The sequence below is a fragment of the Pseudorca crassidens genome, chromosome 7 (assembly GCF_039906515.1).
Source record: "Pseudorca crassidens isolate mPseCra1 chromosome 7, mPseCra1.hap1, whole genome shotgun sequence".
Taxonomy (NCBI): domain Eukaryota; kingdom Metazoa; phylum Chordata; class Mammalia; order Artiodactyla; family Delphinidae; genus Pseudorca; species Pseudorca crassidens.
Window position 1 is genome coordinate 55,535,662 of NC_090302.1, and position 19,563 is coordinate 55,555,224.

Consider the following 19,563-nt stretch of genomic DNA (forward strand, 5'->3'; position numbering starts at 1 on the left):
CTGATTCAGTCTTGGCAGGTTGTGCATTTCTAAGAATTTGTCCATTTCTTCCAGATTGTCCATTTTATTGGCATAGAGTTGCTTGTAGTAATCTCTCATGATCTTTTGTATTTCTGCAGTGTCAGTTGTTACTTCTCCTTTTTCACTTCTAATTCTATTGATTTGAGTCTTCTCCCTTTTTTTCTTGATGAGTCTGGCTAGTGGTTTATCTATTTTGTTTATCTTCTCAAAGAACCAGCTTTTAGTTTTATTGATCTTTGCTATTGTTTGCTTCATTTCTTTTTCATTTATTTCTGGTATGATTTTTATGATTTCTTTCCTTCTGCTAGCTTTGGGGTTTTTTTCTTCTTCTTTCTCTAATTGCTTGAGGTGCAAGGTTAGGTTGCTTATTCGAGATGTTTCCTGCTTCTTAAGGTGGGCTTTTATTGCTATAAACTTCCCCCTTAGAACTGCTTTTGCTGCATCCCATAGGTTTTGGGTCGTTGTGTCTCCATTGTCATTTGTTTCTAGGTATTTTTTTATTTACTCTTTGATTTCTTCAGTGATCACTTCATTATTAAGTAGTGTATTGTTTAGCCTCCATGTGTTTGTATTTTTTGCAGATCTTTTCCTGTAATTGATATCTAGTCTCATGGCGTTGTGGTCGGAAAAGTTACTTGATACAATTTCAATTTTCTTAAATTTACCAAGGCTTGATTTGTGACCCAAGATATGATCTATCCTGGAGAATGTTCCATGAGCACTTGAGAAAAATGTATATTCTGTTGTTTTTGGATGGAGTGTCCTATAAATATCAATTAAGTCCGTCTTGTTTAATGTATCATTTAAAGCTTGTGTTTCCTTATTTATTTTCATTTTGGATGATCTGTCCATTGGTGAAACTGGGGTGTTAAAGTCTCCTACTATGAATGTGTTACTGTCGATTTCCCCTTTTATGGCTGTTAGTATTTGCCTTATGTATTGAGGTGCTCCTATGTTGGGTACATAAATATTTACAATTGTTATATCTTCTTCTTGGATTGATCCCTTGATCATTATGTAGTGTCCTTCTTTGTCTCTTCTAATAGTCCTTATTTTAAAGTCTATTTTGTCTGATAATGAGAATTGCTACTCCAGCTTTCTTTTGGTTTCCATTTGCATGGAATATCTTTTTCCATCCCCTTACTTCAGTCTGTATGTGTCTCTAGGTCTGAAGTGGGTCTCTTGTAAACAGCATATGTAAGGGTCTTGTTTTTGTATCCATTCAGCCAATCTGTGTCTTTTGGTGGGAGCATTTAGTCCATTTACATTTAAGGTAGTTATCGATATGTATGTTCCTATTCCCATTTTCTTAATTGTTTTGGGTTCGTTATTATAGGTCTTTTCCTTCTCGTGTTTCTTGTCTAGAGAAGTTCCTTTAGCATTTGTTGTAAAGCTGGTTTGGTGGTGCTGAACTCTCTCAGCTTTTGCTTGTCTGTAAAGGTTTTAATTTCTCCATCAAATCTGAATGAGATCCTTGCTGGGTAGAGTAGTCTTGGTTGCACATTTTTCTCCTTCATCTCTGCAGTATGTCCTGCCAGTCCCTTCTGGTTTGTAGGGTTTCTGCTGAGAGATCAGCTGTTAACCTTATGGGGATTCCCTTGTGTGTTATTTTTTGTTTTTCCCTTGCTGCTTTTATTGTGCTTTCTTTGTATTTAATTTTTGACAGTTTGATTAATATGTGTCTTGGAGTATTTCTCCTTGGACTTATCCTGTATGGGACTCTCTGTGCTTCCTGGACTTGATTAACTATTTTGTTTCCCATATTAGGGAAGTTTTCAACTATAATCTCTTCAAATATTTTCTCAGTCCCTTTCTTTTTCTCTTCTTCTTCTGGATCCCCTATAATTCCAATGTTGGTGCGTTTAATGTTGTCCCAGTGGTCTCTGAGACTGTCCTCAGTTCTTTTCATTCTTTTTTCTTTATTCTGCTCTGCAGTAGTTATTTCCACTATTTTATCTTCCAGGTCACTTATCTGTTCTTCTGCCTCAATTATTCTGCTATTGATCCCATCTAGAGTACTTTTAATTTCATTTATTGTGTTGTTCATCGTTGCTTGTTTTATCTTTATTTCTTCTAGGTCCTTGTTAACTGTTTCTTGCATTTTGTCCATTCTATTTCCAAGATTTTGGATCAACCTTACTATCATTATTCTGAATTCTTTTTCAGGTAGACTGCCTATTTCCTCTTCATTTGTTAGGTCTGGTGCATTTTCATCTTGCTCCTTCATCTGGTGTTTGTTTTTCTGTCTTCTCATTTTGCTTATTTTACTGTGTTTGGGGTCTCCTTTTTGCAGGCTGCAGGTTCATAGTTCCCGCTGTTTTTGATGTCTGTCTCCAGTGGCTAAGGTTGGTTCAGTGGGTTGTGTAGGCTTCCTGGTGGAGGGGACTAGTGCCTGTGTCGTGGTGGATGAGGCTGGATCTTTTCTCTCTAGTGGGCAGGTTCACGTGTGTTGGTGTGTTTTGGGGTGTCTGTGGCCTTATTATGATTTTAGGCAGCCTCTCTGCTAATGGGTGGGGTTGTGTTCCTGTTTTGCTAGTTGTTTGGCATAGGTTGTCCAGCACTGTAGCTTGCTGGTCGTTGAGTGAAGCTGGGTGCTGGTGTTAAGATGGAGGTCGCTGGGAGATTTTCGCCATTTGATATTATGTGGAGCTGGGAGGTCTCTTGTTGACCAGTGTCCTGAAGTTGGCTCTCCTACCTCAGAGGCAGAGCCCTGACTCCTGGCTGGAGCACCAAGAGCCTTTCATCTACACGGCTCAGAATAAAAGGGAGAAAAAGTAGAGAGAATTAGTAGAAGTATGAAGAAGGAAAGAAGGAAAGGAGAGAAGGAAGGAAGGAAGGAAGGAGGGAAGAAAGAAAGAAAGAAGTAAAGAAGAAAAGAAGGCAAGAAGGAAAGAAAGGAGGGAGGGAGGGAGGGAGGAAGGAAGGAGGGAAAGAAGGAAAAACAGAAAGAAAGAAGATACAGTAAAATAAAATAAAGTATAATAAAGTTATTGAATTAAATAATACTTATTTAGAAAAAGAAAAAAAAAAAAGGGACGGATAGAACCTTAGGACAAATGTTGGAAGCAAAGCTATACAGACAAAATCTTACACAGAAGCATACACATACACCCTCACAAAAAGAGATAAAGGGGAAAAAATCATAAATCTTGCTCTCAGAGACCACCTCCTCAATTTGGGATGATTCGTTGTCTAAAGGAGGGAAGGAAGGAAGGAAGGAAAGAAAGAACGAAGGTGAAGTATAATAAAGTTATTAAAATTAAAATTATTAAGAAAAAAGATTTTAAAAACCATGGACGGATAGAACCCTAGGACAAATGGTGGAAGCAAAACTATACAGACAATAACTCACACAGAAGCATACACATACACATTCACAAAAAGAGGAAAAGGGGAAAAAATCATAGATCTTGCTCTGGAAGCCCACCTCCTCAATTTGGGATGACTTGTTGTCTATTCATGTATTCCACAGATGCAGGGTACATCAAGTTGATTGTGGACCTTTAATCCTCTATTCCTGAGGCTGCTGGGAGAGATTTCCCTTTCTCTTCTTTGTTCGCACAGCTGGGGGGCTCAGCTTTGGATTTGGCCCTGCCTCTGCATGTACGTCGCTGGAGGGCGTCTTTTTTTTGCTCAGACAGGACGGGGTTAAAGGAGCAGCTGATTCGGGGGCTCTGGCGCACTCAGGCCGTGGGGGGAGGGAGGGTAACTGTGTGCGGGGTGGGCCTGCGGCGGCAGAGACCGGCGTGACGTTGCACCAGCCTGAGGCCCGCCGTGCGTTCTCCCGGGGAAGTTGTCCCTGGATCCCGGGAACCTGGCAGTGGCAGGCTGCACAGGCTCCGCGGAAGAGGGGTGTGGATAGTGACCTGTGCTCGCACACAGGCCCCTTGGTGGCGGCAGCAGCAGCCTTAGCGTCTCCCGCCTGTCCCTGGGGTCCGTGCTTTTAGCCGCGGCTTGCGCCCGTCTCTGGGGTCCACGCTTTTACCCGCGGCTCGCGCCCGTCTCTGGGGGTTCGCGCTTTTAGCCACGGCTCACGCCCGTCTCTGGAGTTCCTTTAAGCAGCACTCTTAAACCCCTCTCCTCGCGCACCAGGAAACAAAGAAGGAAGAAAAAGTCTCTTGCCTCTTCTGCAGGTGCAGACTTTTCCCCGGACTCCCTCCCGGCTAGCCGTGGTGCAAAAACCCCTTCAGGCTATGTTCAAGCCGCCAACCCCAGTCCTCTCCCTGCGCTCAGTCCGAAACCAAAACCCGAGCCTTAGCTCGCAGCCCCGCCCGCCCCGGTGGATGAGTAGACAAGCGTCTCGGGCTGGTGAGTGCCGGTCAGCACCGATCCTCTGTGCGGGAATCTCCCCGCTTTGCCCTCCGCACCCGTTGCTGTGCACTCCTCCACGGCTTCAAAGCTCCTCCCTCCGCCTCCCGCAGTGTCCGCCCGCGAAGGGGCTTCCTAGTGTGTGGAAACTTTTCCTCCTTCACAGCTCCCTCCCACTGGTGCAGGTGCCGTGCCTATTCTTTTGTCTCTGTTTTTTCTTTTTTTCTTTTGCCCTACCCAGGTACGTGGGGAGTTTCTTGCCTTTTGGGAGGTCTGAGGTCTGCCAGCCTTCAGTAGGTGTTCTGTAGGAGTTGTTCCACATATAGATGTATTTCTGGTGTATCTGTGGGGAGGAAGGTGATCTCCGCGTCTTACTCTTCCGCCATCTTCAAGGTCCCCCCTCATACTTCTGATCTAGAAAAATTATGGGTTATTTCCAGTTTTGTCTTCCTAGGAGGAATTTTCTTATTTAGGATGGCAAAATAATTTCACAGTAGAATCCTAAATTGTGTCTACACACTACCACATGCAATTTTCTATTACTTAATGTTTCTATTTCTCTAAATCCATGCCTAGAAAATAAATAAGGTAATAATTAACTTATTCTCAGATTGTATTGATATCAGGTTAGACTTTATGCATATTATAGACTAAATATAGCAGATTTGATCAGTGATATCACCAGATTGTAAGAACACGCTGACATTATAAAATAACTGAAAAAATAGTTCAGCCACTAAAGTTTTTAAAGCACAGTATAAAAGACAGTATTGTAGAAAGATAGATTTGGAAGCAGTAAGCAAATAAAAGCTAAAAGTGAGATGGTCCTTTTTGGCTGTGTTGGGTCTTCGTTGCTGCACATGGGCTTTCTCTAGTTGTGAGCGGGGGCTACTCCTCATTGCAGTGCACGAGCTTCTTATTGCAGTGGCTTCTCTTGTTGCGGAGCACGGGCTCTAGGCGTGCAGGCTTCAGTAGTTGTGGTTCACAGGTTCTAGAGCGCAGGCACAGTAGTTGTGGCTCACGGGCTTAGTTGCTCCGTGGCATGTGGGATATTCCCGGACCAGGGCTTGAACCCGTGTCCGCTGCATTGGCAGGCATATTCTTAACCATTGAGCCACCAGGGAAGTCCCGAGATGGCCCTTTTAAATTCATATTTCTACTGAAGATTGTCTTTATATCATCAACTTTGTCTACTCAGCCGATAAATATACTGTTGCCATGTGAGTAACCTTTAATTAATTCATGTATGTTCAGCCAAAAAGTGGATATTTACTTTGTGTTCTTTCTTGGTTCATCTTTGATTCTGTGACTGTAACTGTTTTCTTATTTTTCTGGCTGAATGCAGATAAAATTTCTTGGTTCAAATGTTGTTTTCAGCTACCCATATGAAAAACTACTTTTCTACAGTTTTAATTAAACAAAATTTTTATTGATACATACTGTAGGAAGTAAGAAGGCTGGTTTAAGATAATATGCTTTGGCATTTGGGACTGTATTTCATTTGTAACTTTTCTCTAATGGATATTTGGTTGATTATCTTGTTAGCACTGCTCTCACTAATTTTATCTTTGGGTCATGAGTTCCACAGAATATCCTCATAAACAGAATTTATTATCCTCTGGTCCTACATAGTATATGAAACAAAAGCAAGCTATTAAAAATAATCTACCTAGTCATTACTAATCTGTAGCTCTTTCTTAATCAGAATGACTTACTTACATATTTTCAAATATGTGGTGAAATAAGTATTTGAAATTGAGCAAAAAAATCTAACTCCTTCTATGAATTAATTTTGTATTACAAACATTTAGGCCTTTGTTTGGTTAATACTGGTTATTTCATGGTTTGTGTCTTTTAAGTAATATATTTTCTTATACAAAAATGTTTCTAATTTGTTAATAGAAAGTTAAATATATTAAAAAAATTGTTTTATTGGAGTATAGTTGATTTACAATGTTGTGTTAGTTTCAGGTACAGCAAAGTGAATCAGTTATACATATACATATAGCCACTCTTTTTGGATTATTCTCCCATATAGGCCATTACAGAGTATTGAGTAGAGTTCCCTGTGCTATACAGTAGGTCCTTATTAGTTATCTATTTTATATATAGTAGTGTGTATATGTCATTCCCAGTCTCCTGTATTATCCCTCCCCTACTTAGCCCCTGGTAACTGTAAGTTTGTTTTCTACATGTGTAACTCTATTTCTGTTTTTGTAGATAAGTTCATTTGTACCCTGTTTTTTAGATGCTACCTATAAGTGCTATCATATTATATTAAACAAATATACTTTTAAATGCGTATTTATTTCTTTCAGTAAAATTTTTTTAATTCATGTAAAACTTTAATTTCATGAGATGTTTTCATAGCAAAGAAGGGAGATACCTATATAAAATATAGAAGATCCTTTATTTCTCTTATTTAGTTTAAACCTTGGTTGGTATTTCAGCCAATATTATGGCTTTTACCTTTCTTATAAAGAAAATTGCTATTATTTTTAGAATATTGGTGCTTTTAACCTTCTAGCCCTTTCTTTCTCCCCATTACATGTCCAGTCTGATTTTATCCATGTCCCTAAATCATCCAGATCAAAATCTTGGAACTTCTCTTTTCTTCATTCTTTATATATAATTAGGAAGTTAGCAGTTTTTTCAGACTCTTTTACTGTCTTCTGTTCTCTACATCAGATCCTTACTATCTCATATCTGAACCGTTACTGCAGCCTCTTACAGAGTCTCCTTGAATACTTTAGTTTCTTAAAGCACTTCTGTCATTGCTACTTCTACCAATGAAACAGGCTTGATGCTTTAAGAAAAGATTCTTTAGAAACTGCTGCTTTGGGAATTCCCTGGTGGCACAGTGGTTAAGAATCTGCCTGCCAATTCAGGGGACACGGGTTCGAGCCCTGGTCCGGGAAGATCCCACATGCCGTGGAGCAGCTAAGCCCATGCGCCACAACTACTGTGCCTGCGCTCTAGAGCCTGCGAGCCACAACTACTGAGCCCGCGAGCCACAACTACTGAAGCCCGCACGCCTAGAGCCCATGCTCCACAACAAGAGAAGCCACCGCAATGAGAAGCCTGTGCGCTGCAACAAAGAGTAGCCCCCGCTTACCGCAACTAGAGAAAGCCCGCATGCAGCAACGAAGACCCAACACAGCCAAAAATAAATAAATAAATTTATTAAAAAAAAAAAAAAAAGAAACAGATGCTTTTAAGAAAATGGTTCTGTGTTGCTTCTAGGATCAAGTCATTGAAGGGTACCTGCAGTCTGACCCCAACTTACTTTTCCAGGTTTTAATTCACTCTGTTCCCTTACAGTTGTGTGCCCCAACCAAACTACTTCACATCTCTGAACATGCCTTGTGCTTTCTTTTTGTGTCATTTCTTCTATTTCCTCATCCTCTTTTGTGCTCATCAAAAATGTCTTCATGTTCAAAGAATACCTGAAATTTAAAATTTTCTGTGAAACCTTCCCTAATTACCCCTACTGGATATAATCTCAATTTCTTTTATGTTCCTAAGGTATCTGTTGTGTGGTACTTACTATACAGTGTCTGTCATTATAATTTTTTGTTTACTTGTTTCACGTCCCTCCTACATTTTAGTCTCCTTGGAGGCTGTGGCCACATGTTACTAAGGCCAAAACAGTCCTTAGTAGAATGCTTTGAGCATATTTGGAACTCAGTACATATTTAATTAATATCTATTTTAATTTAGGTAATTTTGATGTAGAAGTTATAATTGAAAATATAAGCAGTGAATAGATTGATGTCATAAATATATTCTATAATTGGGAACCCAATTTAAATCAGTTTCAATTTGCAAAAGAACTTATACTAAAATTTTATGGCAAAATGTTTCAAAATCAAGGGAGGAGTTTTTGTTCTTTTTAAATGCATATATTCTGGAAATTATGTTATAGGTTAAAATACAACAGTAGATTAAACTGTGATAGTGAAACTAATGAGATATTTTCTTCTAAATTTCTTTTCTTTTTACTTTAGTGGAGGCATGATTTTTTGCATGGATGGATAAAAGTACCTGTTACTCATGAAACACAGGAAGAATGTCTTGGGATGGCGGTGTTAGATATGATGAGAATAGCCAAAGAAAAGGATCAGACGCCCCTGGACATCTATAGCTCTGTCAGGTAATTTCCTTATGTAAATCCATATTCATAAATATGAACAGTTACAGTTTTTATATAAGTTATTTGTGTTTTCTGTGTTTGCCCATACTTTTTTTTGGTGTGGGTTGTTTTTGTTTTTATTGAATGATTCTTTAAATTCTATAGTGCTTTACAATTTTCAGAAGTTCCAAACACATGATTTCATATAATCCCATAATCATTTTTTTCCCTCTACCCCTATAGTATCCCCTCCTCCTTTCCCTCTCCCAACTGGTAACCACTAGTTTGTTCTCCATATCTGTGAGGCTGCTTCTTTTTTGTTTCATTCACTAGTTTGTTGTATTTTTTAGATTCCACATATAAGTGAAACCATACAGTATTTGTCTTTCTCTATCTGACTTATTTCACTTAGCATAATGCCCTCCAAGTCCATCCGTGTTGCTGCAAATGGCAAAATTTCATTCTTTTTCATGGCTGAGTAGTCTTCCATTGTGTGTATGTATGTATGTACGTATGTATATACCACATCTTCTTTATTCATTGACCTGTTAGTGGACACTTACATTGCTTCCATACCTTGGCAATTGTAAATAATGCTGCTGTGAACATTGGGGTGCATGTATCTTTTTGAATTAGTGTTTTTGTTTCTTTTGGCTGTATACCCAGGAGTAGAATTGCTAGGTCCTATGGCAGTTTTAATTGTAATTTTTTGAGAAGCCTCCATACTGTTTTCCACAGTGGCAGCACCAATTTACATTCCTCCCTCTCCAACATTTGTTATGCATTTTTTTTTTTTTGGATGATAGCCATTCTGATGGGTGTGAAGTGATATCTCATTGTGGCTTCGATTTGCATTTCCCTGATGATCTGCAATACTGAGCATCTTTTCATGTGCCTGATGGCCATCTGCATTTCCTCTTTGGAAATATGTTTATTCAGTTCTTTTGCCCATTTTTTAATTGGGTTGTTTATTTTTTGATGTTGAGTTGTGTGAGCTGTTTATATATGTTGGATGTTAATCTTTCATCAGTCATATCATTTGCAAATATCTTGTCCCATTCAGTAGGTTGTCTTTTCATTTTGTTGATGGTTTCCTGTGATGTGCAAAAGCTTTTAAGCTTAATTAGGTCCCATTTGTTTATTTTTGCTTTTATTTCCTTTGCTTTAGGAGATGGATCCAAAAAAATATTGCTGCAATTTATGTCAGAGACTGTTCTGCCTACGTTTTCCTCTAGGAATTTTATAGTATACGGTCTTACATTTAGATCTTTAATCCATTTTAAGTTTATTTTTGTGTGTGGTGTTAGAGAATGTTCTAATTTCATTCTTTTACATCTAGCTGTCCAATTTCCCCAGCACTGCTGAGAACTGTCTTTTCTCCATTGTATAGTTTTGCCTCCTTTGTCATAGATTAATTGACCATAAGTCTGTGGGTTTATTTCTGGGCTCTCTTTTCTGTTCCATTGATCTCTGTGTGTCTGTTTTTGTACCAGTGCTATACTGTTTTGATGACTGTAGCTTTGTAGGATAGTCTGAAGTCAGGTAGAGTGATTCCTCCAGCTCTGTTTTTCTTTCTGAAGAATGTTTTGGGGGCTTCCCTGGTGGCGCAGTGGTTGAGAGTCCGCCTGCCAATGCAGGGGACACGGGTTCGTGCCCCGGTCCGGGAAGATCCCACATGCCATGGAGTGGCTGGGCCCGTGAGCCATGGCCGCTGAGCCTGTGCGTCCGGAGCCTGTGCTCCTCAACAGGAGAGGCCACAACAGTGAGAGGCCCACGTACCGCAAAAAAAAAAGTTTTGGGTATTTGGGGTCTTTTGTGTCTCCATACAAATTTTAAAATTATTTATTCTAGTTCTGTGAAAAATGCCATTGGTATTTTGATAGGGATTGCATTGAATCTGTAGATTGCCTTGGGTAGTATAGTCATTTTAACAGTATTAATTCTTCCAGTCCAAGAACCTGGTATATCTTTTCATCTGTTTGTCATCTTCATTTTGTCTCATCAGTGTTTTATTGTTTTCTGAATACAAATCTTTTACCTCCTTAGGTAACTTTACTCCTAGGTATTTTATTTTTTGATTTCATAATAATTAAGTATTGTATGAGTAACTTTTCTTCCTTATGTAACGCAGACTTTGTGAGATAAAAGAAATCATTATTTTTTCCTTTTTCTTTTTCCTGTTTTATTGAAATATAGTTGACATATAGCACTGTAACAATGTAAGGTGTACAGCAAAATGACTTGACTTACATAATAATGAAATTATTATCACATTAGATTTGGTTAACATCCATCATCTCATGTAGATGGAAAAAAAAGAGAAAGAAAAAGTATCTTTTCCTTCTGATGAGAACTCTTAGGATCTACCTTCTTAACAGCTTTCAAGTAATACCATACAGCAATGCTAACTGTAGTACATTACATTCTGAGTACTTACTTATTGTATAATTAAAAGAAATTACTGAAAGAGTTGGAGTACTACAGAAAATATCATAGTGTTAACTGAACTTGGGTTTGGCTGCTCACTGCTTGAAAGCCAATACTTGAGAGACGAGTGCTTGTAGGAATGGAAAGATTGCTTTATTCTGGAGGCCAGCAACCTGGGAAGAATGCAGATTCGTGTCCCACAACCACCTCCAAATATTCTGCTCGGCCATGAAAGTTTTTAAAGGGAGAAAGGGGAAGTAATCTCAGTCTGTCATTGAGGCAGGAGTCACATTCTTCACCATCTCCCACTGCATGTGAGTTTGTCGACTCCTAGTGATCTTTCTTTAGATGCTTTCTTTTTCACACAGTTTGCTCATGAGATTACTGAAGGGGAAGCTGGGAAAAAGAGCTTATCATCTCTTAATTACTTATTCTTCATTTCTTCTTAAATCTAAGAAAAGTATCAACAGGTTAGGCGAGGCATTGGGTGATCAAAAGATTTGAAAGATGTGCTTGGGCTGGAGGCTAGTTAAAATATAGCTTTGCTAAAGTGGCAATACAAAAGGGGTCCCCTGCAGAGAGCTGCTTCCTGCAAAGGGTTGCTTCCTGCAAAGAGCTGCCTACAAATCCCCACTGTCAGACATCATTCCATTTCTATGGGATTATGGGTGAAGGTCTGTCTTCTGTAACTTCTTCATGCTGACATAGGGTGTGCTGTATTCTTAGAGTAGAAGATGTCAACATGGGTCTGTAGCATCTCTTTGCTGGCAATTTTAGTTGCCCACTTACATATACGGGTAGAACAAGCTACAATTATTTTGAAGCCCACAAAGATACAGATGATTAAGAGCAATAGTGTTATTCCCATTCTCTTGAGGCTGGTTCTTGGAATTGTGCTAGCCATAGATTCAGTACATCTCAAGATGGAGCAGCTTATGTCATGGTCACAGTCTGGTCATCATACAGTTAGCTCTTCCCCTCTGGTGGCAGTTATAGTATCTGTACAACTCAGGAATGTACATCAGACACTGAAAGGTTCTGTGACTCTATTGTCCTAATTATTAATTTCTTGGGCCTGCTCTTTGTGACTGAGGGAGTCCTGGGAGACTTAAGCTTTTTTATATACAAGAGGAGCCTTTGTACTTGGGTGGGAGCCCACAAGGTTCTGCTTGGTTTCAATAGGTGTTCAACACCTATTTATTATTTAGTTCATTCATTCTGAAACGACTAGGTAAATTCAAAGGAATGAAAAAAACACCTGGAGACATAATTTCTGGTAAGCACAAATTGTATAAATAATTGAGTCAGTATTTCTCCATATTTTACTTGAATTAGTATCACCTGAGGTGCCTGTTAAAACAGAAGATTCTTGGGCTCTAACCCAAGAAGTTGGAATTAGTAAATCTGAGGTGATGCCTACAAATATGAATTTTTACAAGTGTTGTAGGAGATTTTTTAAAATTTCAGCTTTATTGAGGTGTATTTGACATATAAAATTGTTAAGATATTTAAAGTGTACATCATGGTATATATACATATGCATTGTAAAACGATTCCCTCTATCTAGTTTATTAACACATCCATCACCTCACATATTTTTCTTTTTTTTTTCTTTTTGGTGAGAACATTTAAGTTTTACTCTCTTAGCAAATTTCAATAATAGACTACAGTATTATCAGTTATAGTCACCATGTTTTACATTAGCTCCTTAGACCTTATTCATCTTATAACAGATCCAGCAGATTCTTATACAAGTGATCCACATTCTCCAAATTATTCTTCTGCAAATTGAATTCTGACAGTCAAGCCTATATGATTTTTTGAAACACTACTCCTACAGCCCAGCTTTAATGGCTATAAAACTTGCACTCTTTTTAAAGGTATATATGACTATTATAAGAATGCTTTGATTGTTTTTTTGAAGTTTGAAGACTAAACATTTGTTTTACGTATTATATGCTTACCTGATTAGAAGTTTGAGGACGTCATGATCTGGTTAAAATTCCTTTTATTCCTAGAAATCCTTTTCTCAATAACTGGCTTCAGTCCCTCCTTTGCTGAGTGCCCTCAAAACAGTTAAATACCCAATTTACAGGTTATCAGTTTCTGTGTTTCCCTCTTTGGTTTTAGGTATTCTTGTTTTATTTTCAGATGTCTGGTAGTCCTTAACCTAAGGGTGCAGGCCATAGGGTATGATTTCAGGAACTCAATGAGGTGTCTTGAAGATTCCAACATCTAAAGGAAAAACGAAAACATTTCTGTTTTCCACTAATGCCTTGATCTTTATTAAAATACAGACAAACACCTCTTAGGATAGTAACTTATTCATTCGTTCATTCATTCATTCATTCATTTAACAACTTTTTATTGAATACCTGCTACAGCAAGACCATAGTAGAACGGAGTGAGGGAAGGAGTATCTCAGATGTCGTTAATAGACACTGAAGGGGCTTTGCTGGTGGTGCAGTTGTTGAGAGTCCGCCTGCCAATGCAGGGGACACGGGTTCGTGCCCCGGTCCAGGAAGATCCCACATGCCGCAGAGCGGCTGGGCCCGTGAGCCATGGCCGCCGGGCCTGCGCGTCTGGAGCCTGTGCTCCACAAATGGGAGAGGCCACAACAGTGAGAGGCCCGCGTACCGCAAAAAAATAAATAAATAAATAGAAACTGAAGGAATTGAAAGGAACACAGTTGAAGAACAGAAACTTTGAGCCACTGAAAATGAGTTTTTAAATATGAAGCCATCTCTAGGCTTAAGCTATGATAGAACACTTATGCTTTGGAGACCATAATATTGTCCAAAACCTAGTGTCCTAAAACAAGTGAATGTTTAAAAATTGTATTTCTCTGATTATCTTTACCAGGATATAAATGCATCTGCAAAATTCTGCATCATTTTTCCTTTATTTTACTTTTAAAACTGTGAAGATATTCATTATATTGATAAGATTTCATGATATTTTAAAACAGTTTTATTCAGGTATAATTTACATATCATAAAGTTCACTCATTTTAATTGTACAGTTCAATTTTTTTATTGAGTTGTAAAGGTTCTTTATATATTATGAATACAGGTCTCCAGATATAGGTTCTCCTATTTATGATTTGCAAATATTTTTCCCATCCTGTGGATTCTTTTCACTTTCTTGAAAGTATTATTTGCAGCACAAGAGTTTAAATTTTGAAGTAATCTAATTTATCTGTATTTTCCTTTGTCTTTGGTACCATGATATTTTAATATTAGATAAATAATTTATGCCTCTACTGAAGGAAAAACATGCCTGATTTGCTTGACTTCTTAATGTAACTTAACTCACTGATGTTTTCCGAATTTTCACTTCCAGCTCATTTCTGAGAAATAATCAAGGAACTCTACTCATTTTTAAAATTTTCAGGAATAATGGAAGAACAGATGAATGATTAGTTCTTGGCAGAATGAAATAAGCTTCTTTGTTCCTAGAAATATCCAGTAGAGTATGGATCTCTGACTAGTATAACTAAAAACATATTCTTTCCCAGACTTAAAAAAAAAATACGTGTAAGATAACATCTCTGTGTGTCTGTGCCTGTGTGTTAGGTGCATCTGTGTCTGTGAGCACATGCCTCTGTGTGTACATATGTACCTGTATATATCAATATGTCTTTGTACATCTCTTTGTGCATGTGTATGTATAAGATACTTACTCTTTTGTATGCCAGTTCCTAATTGGACATTGTGGCTTAGGTATTGGAGTGCAGAAAATAAAGGAAACAAATAAGATTTTTCTGTTTTCATTCTCCATCTGCTCTTTAAAATCCTAGGTTTGCTAAAGGGTGGGAAGAAGAGAGCTGGAAAATGGAAAGAGTTTAAAGGAGACCCTGCTGAATTTGCAAACACTAGGCCAGGGCCAAGGCCACTTACATAGCAACTGAGGTATATTATATACCTCATATCACTAGACTCCCTTTCTAGACAACTAAGCAAATATTAGAGTTTCCAATGGCCTACTCCAATTGTAATAATAAGATGCAGGTTTCATTTTATGGTACAAAAATAGTATAATAAGGCAAGGCTTAATTTCAGAACTTTTAGAGCCTGAATTTTAGGCTACTTTAAAAATTCAATATAAGAAAAACATCAGGAAAAATGTTTTTATGCTTCAAAAGTTAACAACTATGTCTCTTGAAAAATTTTAGTGTTTCTAACAAGTCTGGTTCGGATAGCATGACATCAAAGTGGATTCACTATATTTAAGAAATCATACATTACTGTGGTGTTAGCAAAGGATGTATGTCTGGTCCTTTATTCCAGGGATCAAAGTGGAAAGACTTGTAGTTTGTTATCTTAAACTCTTCTTTTTATGTCCAGATAAGCTTTCAAAGCCTTGTTAAATCAAGTAGCCATTGGTGTTTATGTAAATTGTAATCCAAATTTATTAAGGCTCTTGGTATAACTAAAGTTTTTGACAGAAGTAGATAAAGTAGGAATCATTTGTATTCTGATTGTATTTTTAAACCTTTTCAGTTTTTTTCCCCTACACTTACTGAGGCTCTCCTATATCCTATCAAGACTTTCATTAAATTTTATATATCTGTTTATCTACAAATATATAATTGCCATGAAAAGGAAAGGAGTGTGACTTTTGATATCTGAAAAATGAGTAGAATTTAGTGGGTGGAGAGAGGTAAGTGTTGGAGGTGGAAAGTAGATGCTCATGGAAGAGGCCTTGTAGCAGAAGGGACCATAGGAAGAATGAAGAGAGTCAGTATGGCTAGAGCTCAAAGAGTTAGTAGGTGATGAGGCAGGGACTAGACTATGTAGAACCTTAGCAACGTGTTGATAAGGGTAAGAACACTAAGAAACTATTTAAGAGTATTAAGCAAGGGTAAAAAGATTAGATTTGTGTTTTTAAAAGATCCCCATGACTCCACACCAGTGTAGAAAACAAATCAGAGGGTTGGAAGAGAAAATGGAAATGTGGGTCAACCAGAGAGTAAGGCCATTGCAGTAGTTCCTCCAGGAGATGCAGTTGATTGGGTTAATAATGAGGAAAATGGGCAAATTAGAGAAATATTTAGAAGGTAAAATCAAAGGAAAATGGTGATGGATTGAATAGTGGGGGTTGATAGAGAGGTGGTATGAGGATGATTTCCTGAGTTTGTAGGGCTTGTGGAAATAGGGGAACTGTAGTGCTGTGTACTCGGATAGGGAATGCTGTAAGAGGATCTTTCGGGGAGGACGTTAGGGGGACTCATGAGTTTGGTTTGACACATTGTTTGAGGCACTTTTGAGACATCCATGTTATAAGGGTAAATTGACTTGACTGTGGAAGATATGGGTCTGGAGCTTAGAGATCTGGGCTACAGCTAGAGATATCACAGTCATTTGCATATAGAGTATCTAGTGCGAAAGAAAGTGTAGATAAGAAGAGAAGAGGGCCCATAATTAAGTCTTGAGGAACTCCAACAATTATCACCAGCTAAAGGGGATTGAACCTGTAAAGAAGATTGACGAGTAGCCAAAGAGATGGGAAGAAAATCAGGAAAGCTAAGGGGAGACAGTTTCAAGGAGAGCATGATCAACAGTGTTGGATGCTGCTGAAAAATGACAAGTAAAATGAACAAGGAATTTGGTTTTAGCAACGTGGAAGTTTTTCTTGATTTTAGCAAGAGAAGTTTCTACGGAATGATGGAACAGAAGCCAGATTGGGGTGAGTTAAGGAGTAAATGGGAGGAAGGAAAATAGAAATGGCTATATAAACTTCAAAAAGAAGCCAGATAGGCTGTAGCTGGAGGAAGATGAGGGATAAGGAAATTTTACATTTAAGATAGGAAGAACATTAGTATTTTTAAAACTTGTGGATAGAAGAGAAATAATATATAGGGTAAAATTCCCCAGAGGGTGGATATATATTAGAGGAAAAGAGGGGGTATAGGTAAGTACATGTCAAAGGAATGGCTTTAACAGATTTATACCTTATTTATTGTAACAAGTGGGAAGGAGGAGAGAATGAGTGCAGATGTATGAAAGTTTGCTAGCAAGATACTGAGGGATCTCTGCTTAGAGAAGCTTTTTTTACTTTTTCTCCCTAAGAAAGAGGTGAAGTCATTTGCCGAAAGTGAAGAGAAATGTAGCTGAGGTTTAAGGCAAAAGAAAGCTAGGAGGTTTGAGGATTTTGGAGAGGGTTGGACATAGTTGTGGGACTTGGGAAAATTAATTAAACAGAGAAATGTCATAAAAGTGATGGCAGTGATAAAAGCCTGTTTGAAATTGGTGATTACGAATTTATGATGCAACCTATCTACCTTGTCAAATGACTTTCTCCAGCAGCTTTGGCTACTTGAGTACAAAACTGAGAGTTCCTTAAGTGGATTAGGGTAGAGAGGGAAAGGGAGTAAGTAAGCAGTGGTATGCTGGTAAATGTTTAACAACCAGTTCTTAAAAAAAAAAAAAAAGTCTGATTTGTTTGTAATTTTTGCTGATATCCATGGTTTAAAAACCCTCTCTGTGGCCAGTTTCAGAGTATCAACCTGACATTACTGAATGCGGAATTGAAAAGAGATGAGGAATAGCAAACCTTTTCCACCACTCGGATATGATAGACATTTATACCTCAAAAGCATAGATAGTAGTAAAATGTAAAATAAAATTAAAAATGTAAAATAATTAGGAAGTGATGCCTTTTGAGTAATCGTTACCTATATTTTAAATATACTTAATTTGTAAGTTTATTTAAGTTAAATTTTAATGATCACTGTTTAATAATCAGTGCTATTTAACAAATAATCCTTAAAATGTAACAATAATCTCTAAACATTAGCCAGCTCCATCACTCAGGTACGGTAGAATGTGGTAAGTGATATTATGGAATGGTGCACAAAATGCTGTCATACAAAGGGAGTAGCATCTAACGAGGTTATAGAGGTCCAGAAAGGTTTCCTGGATTTGATGATGCTTGAGCTGAGACTTGTAGAATGAGTAAGAGCTAACCAGATAAGAGATGGGTGATGGGAAGGAGGATTAGCATATGTGAAGGCATGGAAATTTAATATAGTTGTACCTTCAGAAATAAAATGTTTTTCATTTGTGAGACATTGGAGCAGGAGAGAAATAAGTTATCTACCTTCCTTAGGATATTTTACATAGAGATGGAAGTACAAAAGATTCAGAACATTTCCAAATGGAATGTTTTGATTGCAAAGGAATTATTAGGAGTTATTGAAGCTTGCCTGAGAAAAATAATGCATACAAAAGAAGTGTGTTTACCTAATGTATATCGGTAGCATCTAACAAAATGTAACAATTTCCAGAATTCAGATACATTTTAGAGTACAGCCAAAAACTGGTATATAAGATAATCAGAGAAAATAAATTTTTAGACTCCAATGTTAACTAGACTATGTCTTCATTTCATTATGGAAGAAAATTAACATCTCTTGCTCTAAAAATTTATGGTGACTCAGAATTTGTAAAGGCATTCACATCATCAAACAAAACCTTAAGGTTTTATACTGTATGGATGGTGGCTGTGTCACTTTTTTCCATTTGACTACTGTGCTGTTTACTTATTATGGAGAAAGTTGGTGACTTCTCTTTTAATTTTGTTTTCCAATTTGTTCTGCTCTTGTGTGTGCTCTTTACCCCTAGCTACAAGACATTTTTACCAAAATGTGTTCGAGCAAAGATCCAAGACTATCATATTTTGACAAGGAAGCGAATAAGGTACAGATTTCGCAGATTTATTGAGCAATTCAGCCATTGCAAAGCCACTGCCAGAAACTTGAAACTTAAGTATCTTATAAATCTGGAAACTCTTCAGTCTGCCTTCTACACAGAGCAATTTGAAGTAAAAGAACCTGGAAGAGGTCCTTCAGGTGAGGAGATTTTTGCAACCATTATAATAACTGGAAACGGTGGAATTCAGTGGTCAAGAGGGAAACATAAAGAAAGTGAGACACTGACAGAACAGGTAATCCTCAATGATATGTTCTCATTCTTTGTTAATTTAAGTAGAATGGCAGTAGAAGCAAAGTACTTTTAGTCATTTGAAACATGGTCTTGCACTTCTCTTCTCCCATTGATACAAATGGAAGTTTTTAATAACGTGATGCCAACAAGGTCATACCCTATTGTTCTTTTCCCATTGTTCTTAAATGGCATTTTATTTAATTTTTTATGACTAAATAATTAGTAATGGTGTTCTTGTAGTTTCACTCTTGAATTCTAAGAGTGATGTTTAAGGTAGTTTTGCTTCCTTTTTTCCTTTTACTATTATTGATAGTATGAAGCACAATCATGAAATTTAATTAGTTCGAAAAGATTAATTTTCATTGATTTTATGATGTATACTTGTTAAATAATTTAGTTTTTGTTTGCATTACAAATTTTAAGTTTGTTCATATCTATGTGGTTCTTAGGATGTTATCTGATATATATATATTTTTTATCTTCATTCTTTGGTAAACTCAATTTTCTGGCAATGGTTTCTATTAATGTTGATTGGATTGAAGGGTACTATAGCACTCTTTAGATTCCTGGCACCCTTTAATGCTCTCATTTTTAAGTGAAAGCAAGATACAGTGTAGTTTTAGGGTTACATTATTGGGGGAGAGAATCCCATTTAATGCTTAATCTATTGGTATCAATATTTTTTAAAAAGAATTTGGAATGAAATCTCCTTCATAAGAGTCTTGTTTT

At 37.5% G+C, this 19,563-nt stretch overlaps 1 protein-coding gene across 6 annotated transcripts in view; it reads left to right on the plus strand.

The window, feature by feature from the left end:
* The window catches only part of LOC137227817 (tyrosine-protein kinase JAK2), a 375,133-nt gene that overhangs the window by 317,927 nt on the left and 37,643 nt on the right, over window positions 1-19,563 (plus strand). For all 6 annotated transcript variants that reach the window (XM_067744296.1, XM_067744295.1, XM_067744297.1 and 3 more), the window contains 2 exons: window positions 8,337-8,482; window positions 18,514-18,835. In XM_067744296.1, coding sequence (XP_067600397.1) covers window positions 8,337-8,482; window positions 18,514-18,835 — 468 coding nt within the window. The remainder of the gene's footprint in view (window positions 1-8,336; window positions 8,483-18,513; window positions 18,836-19,563) is intronic.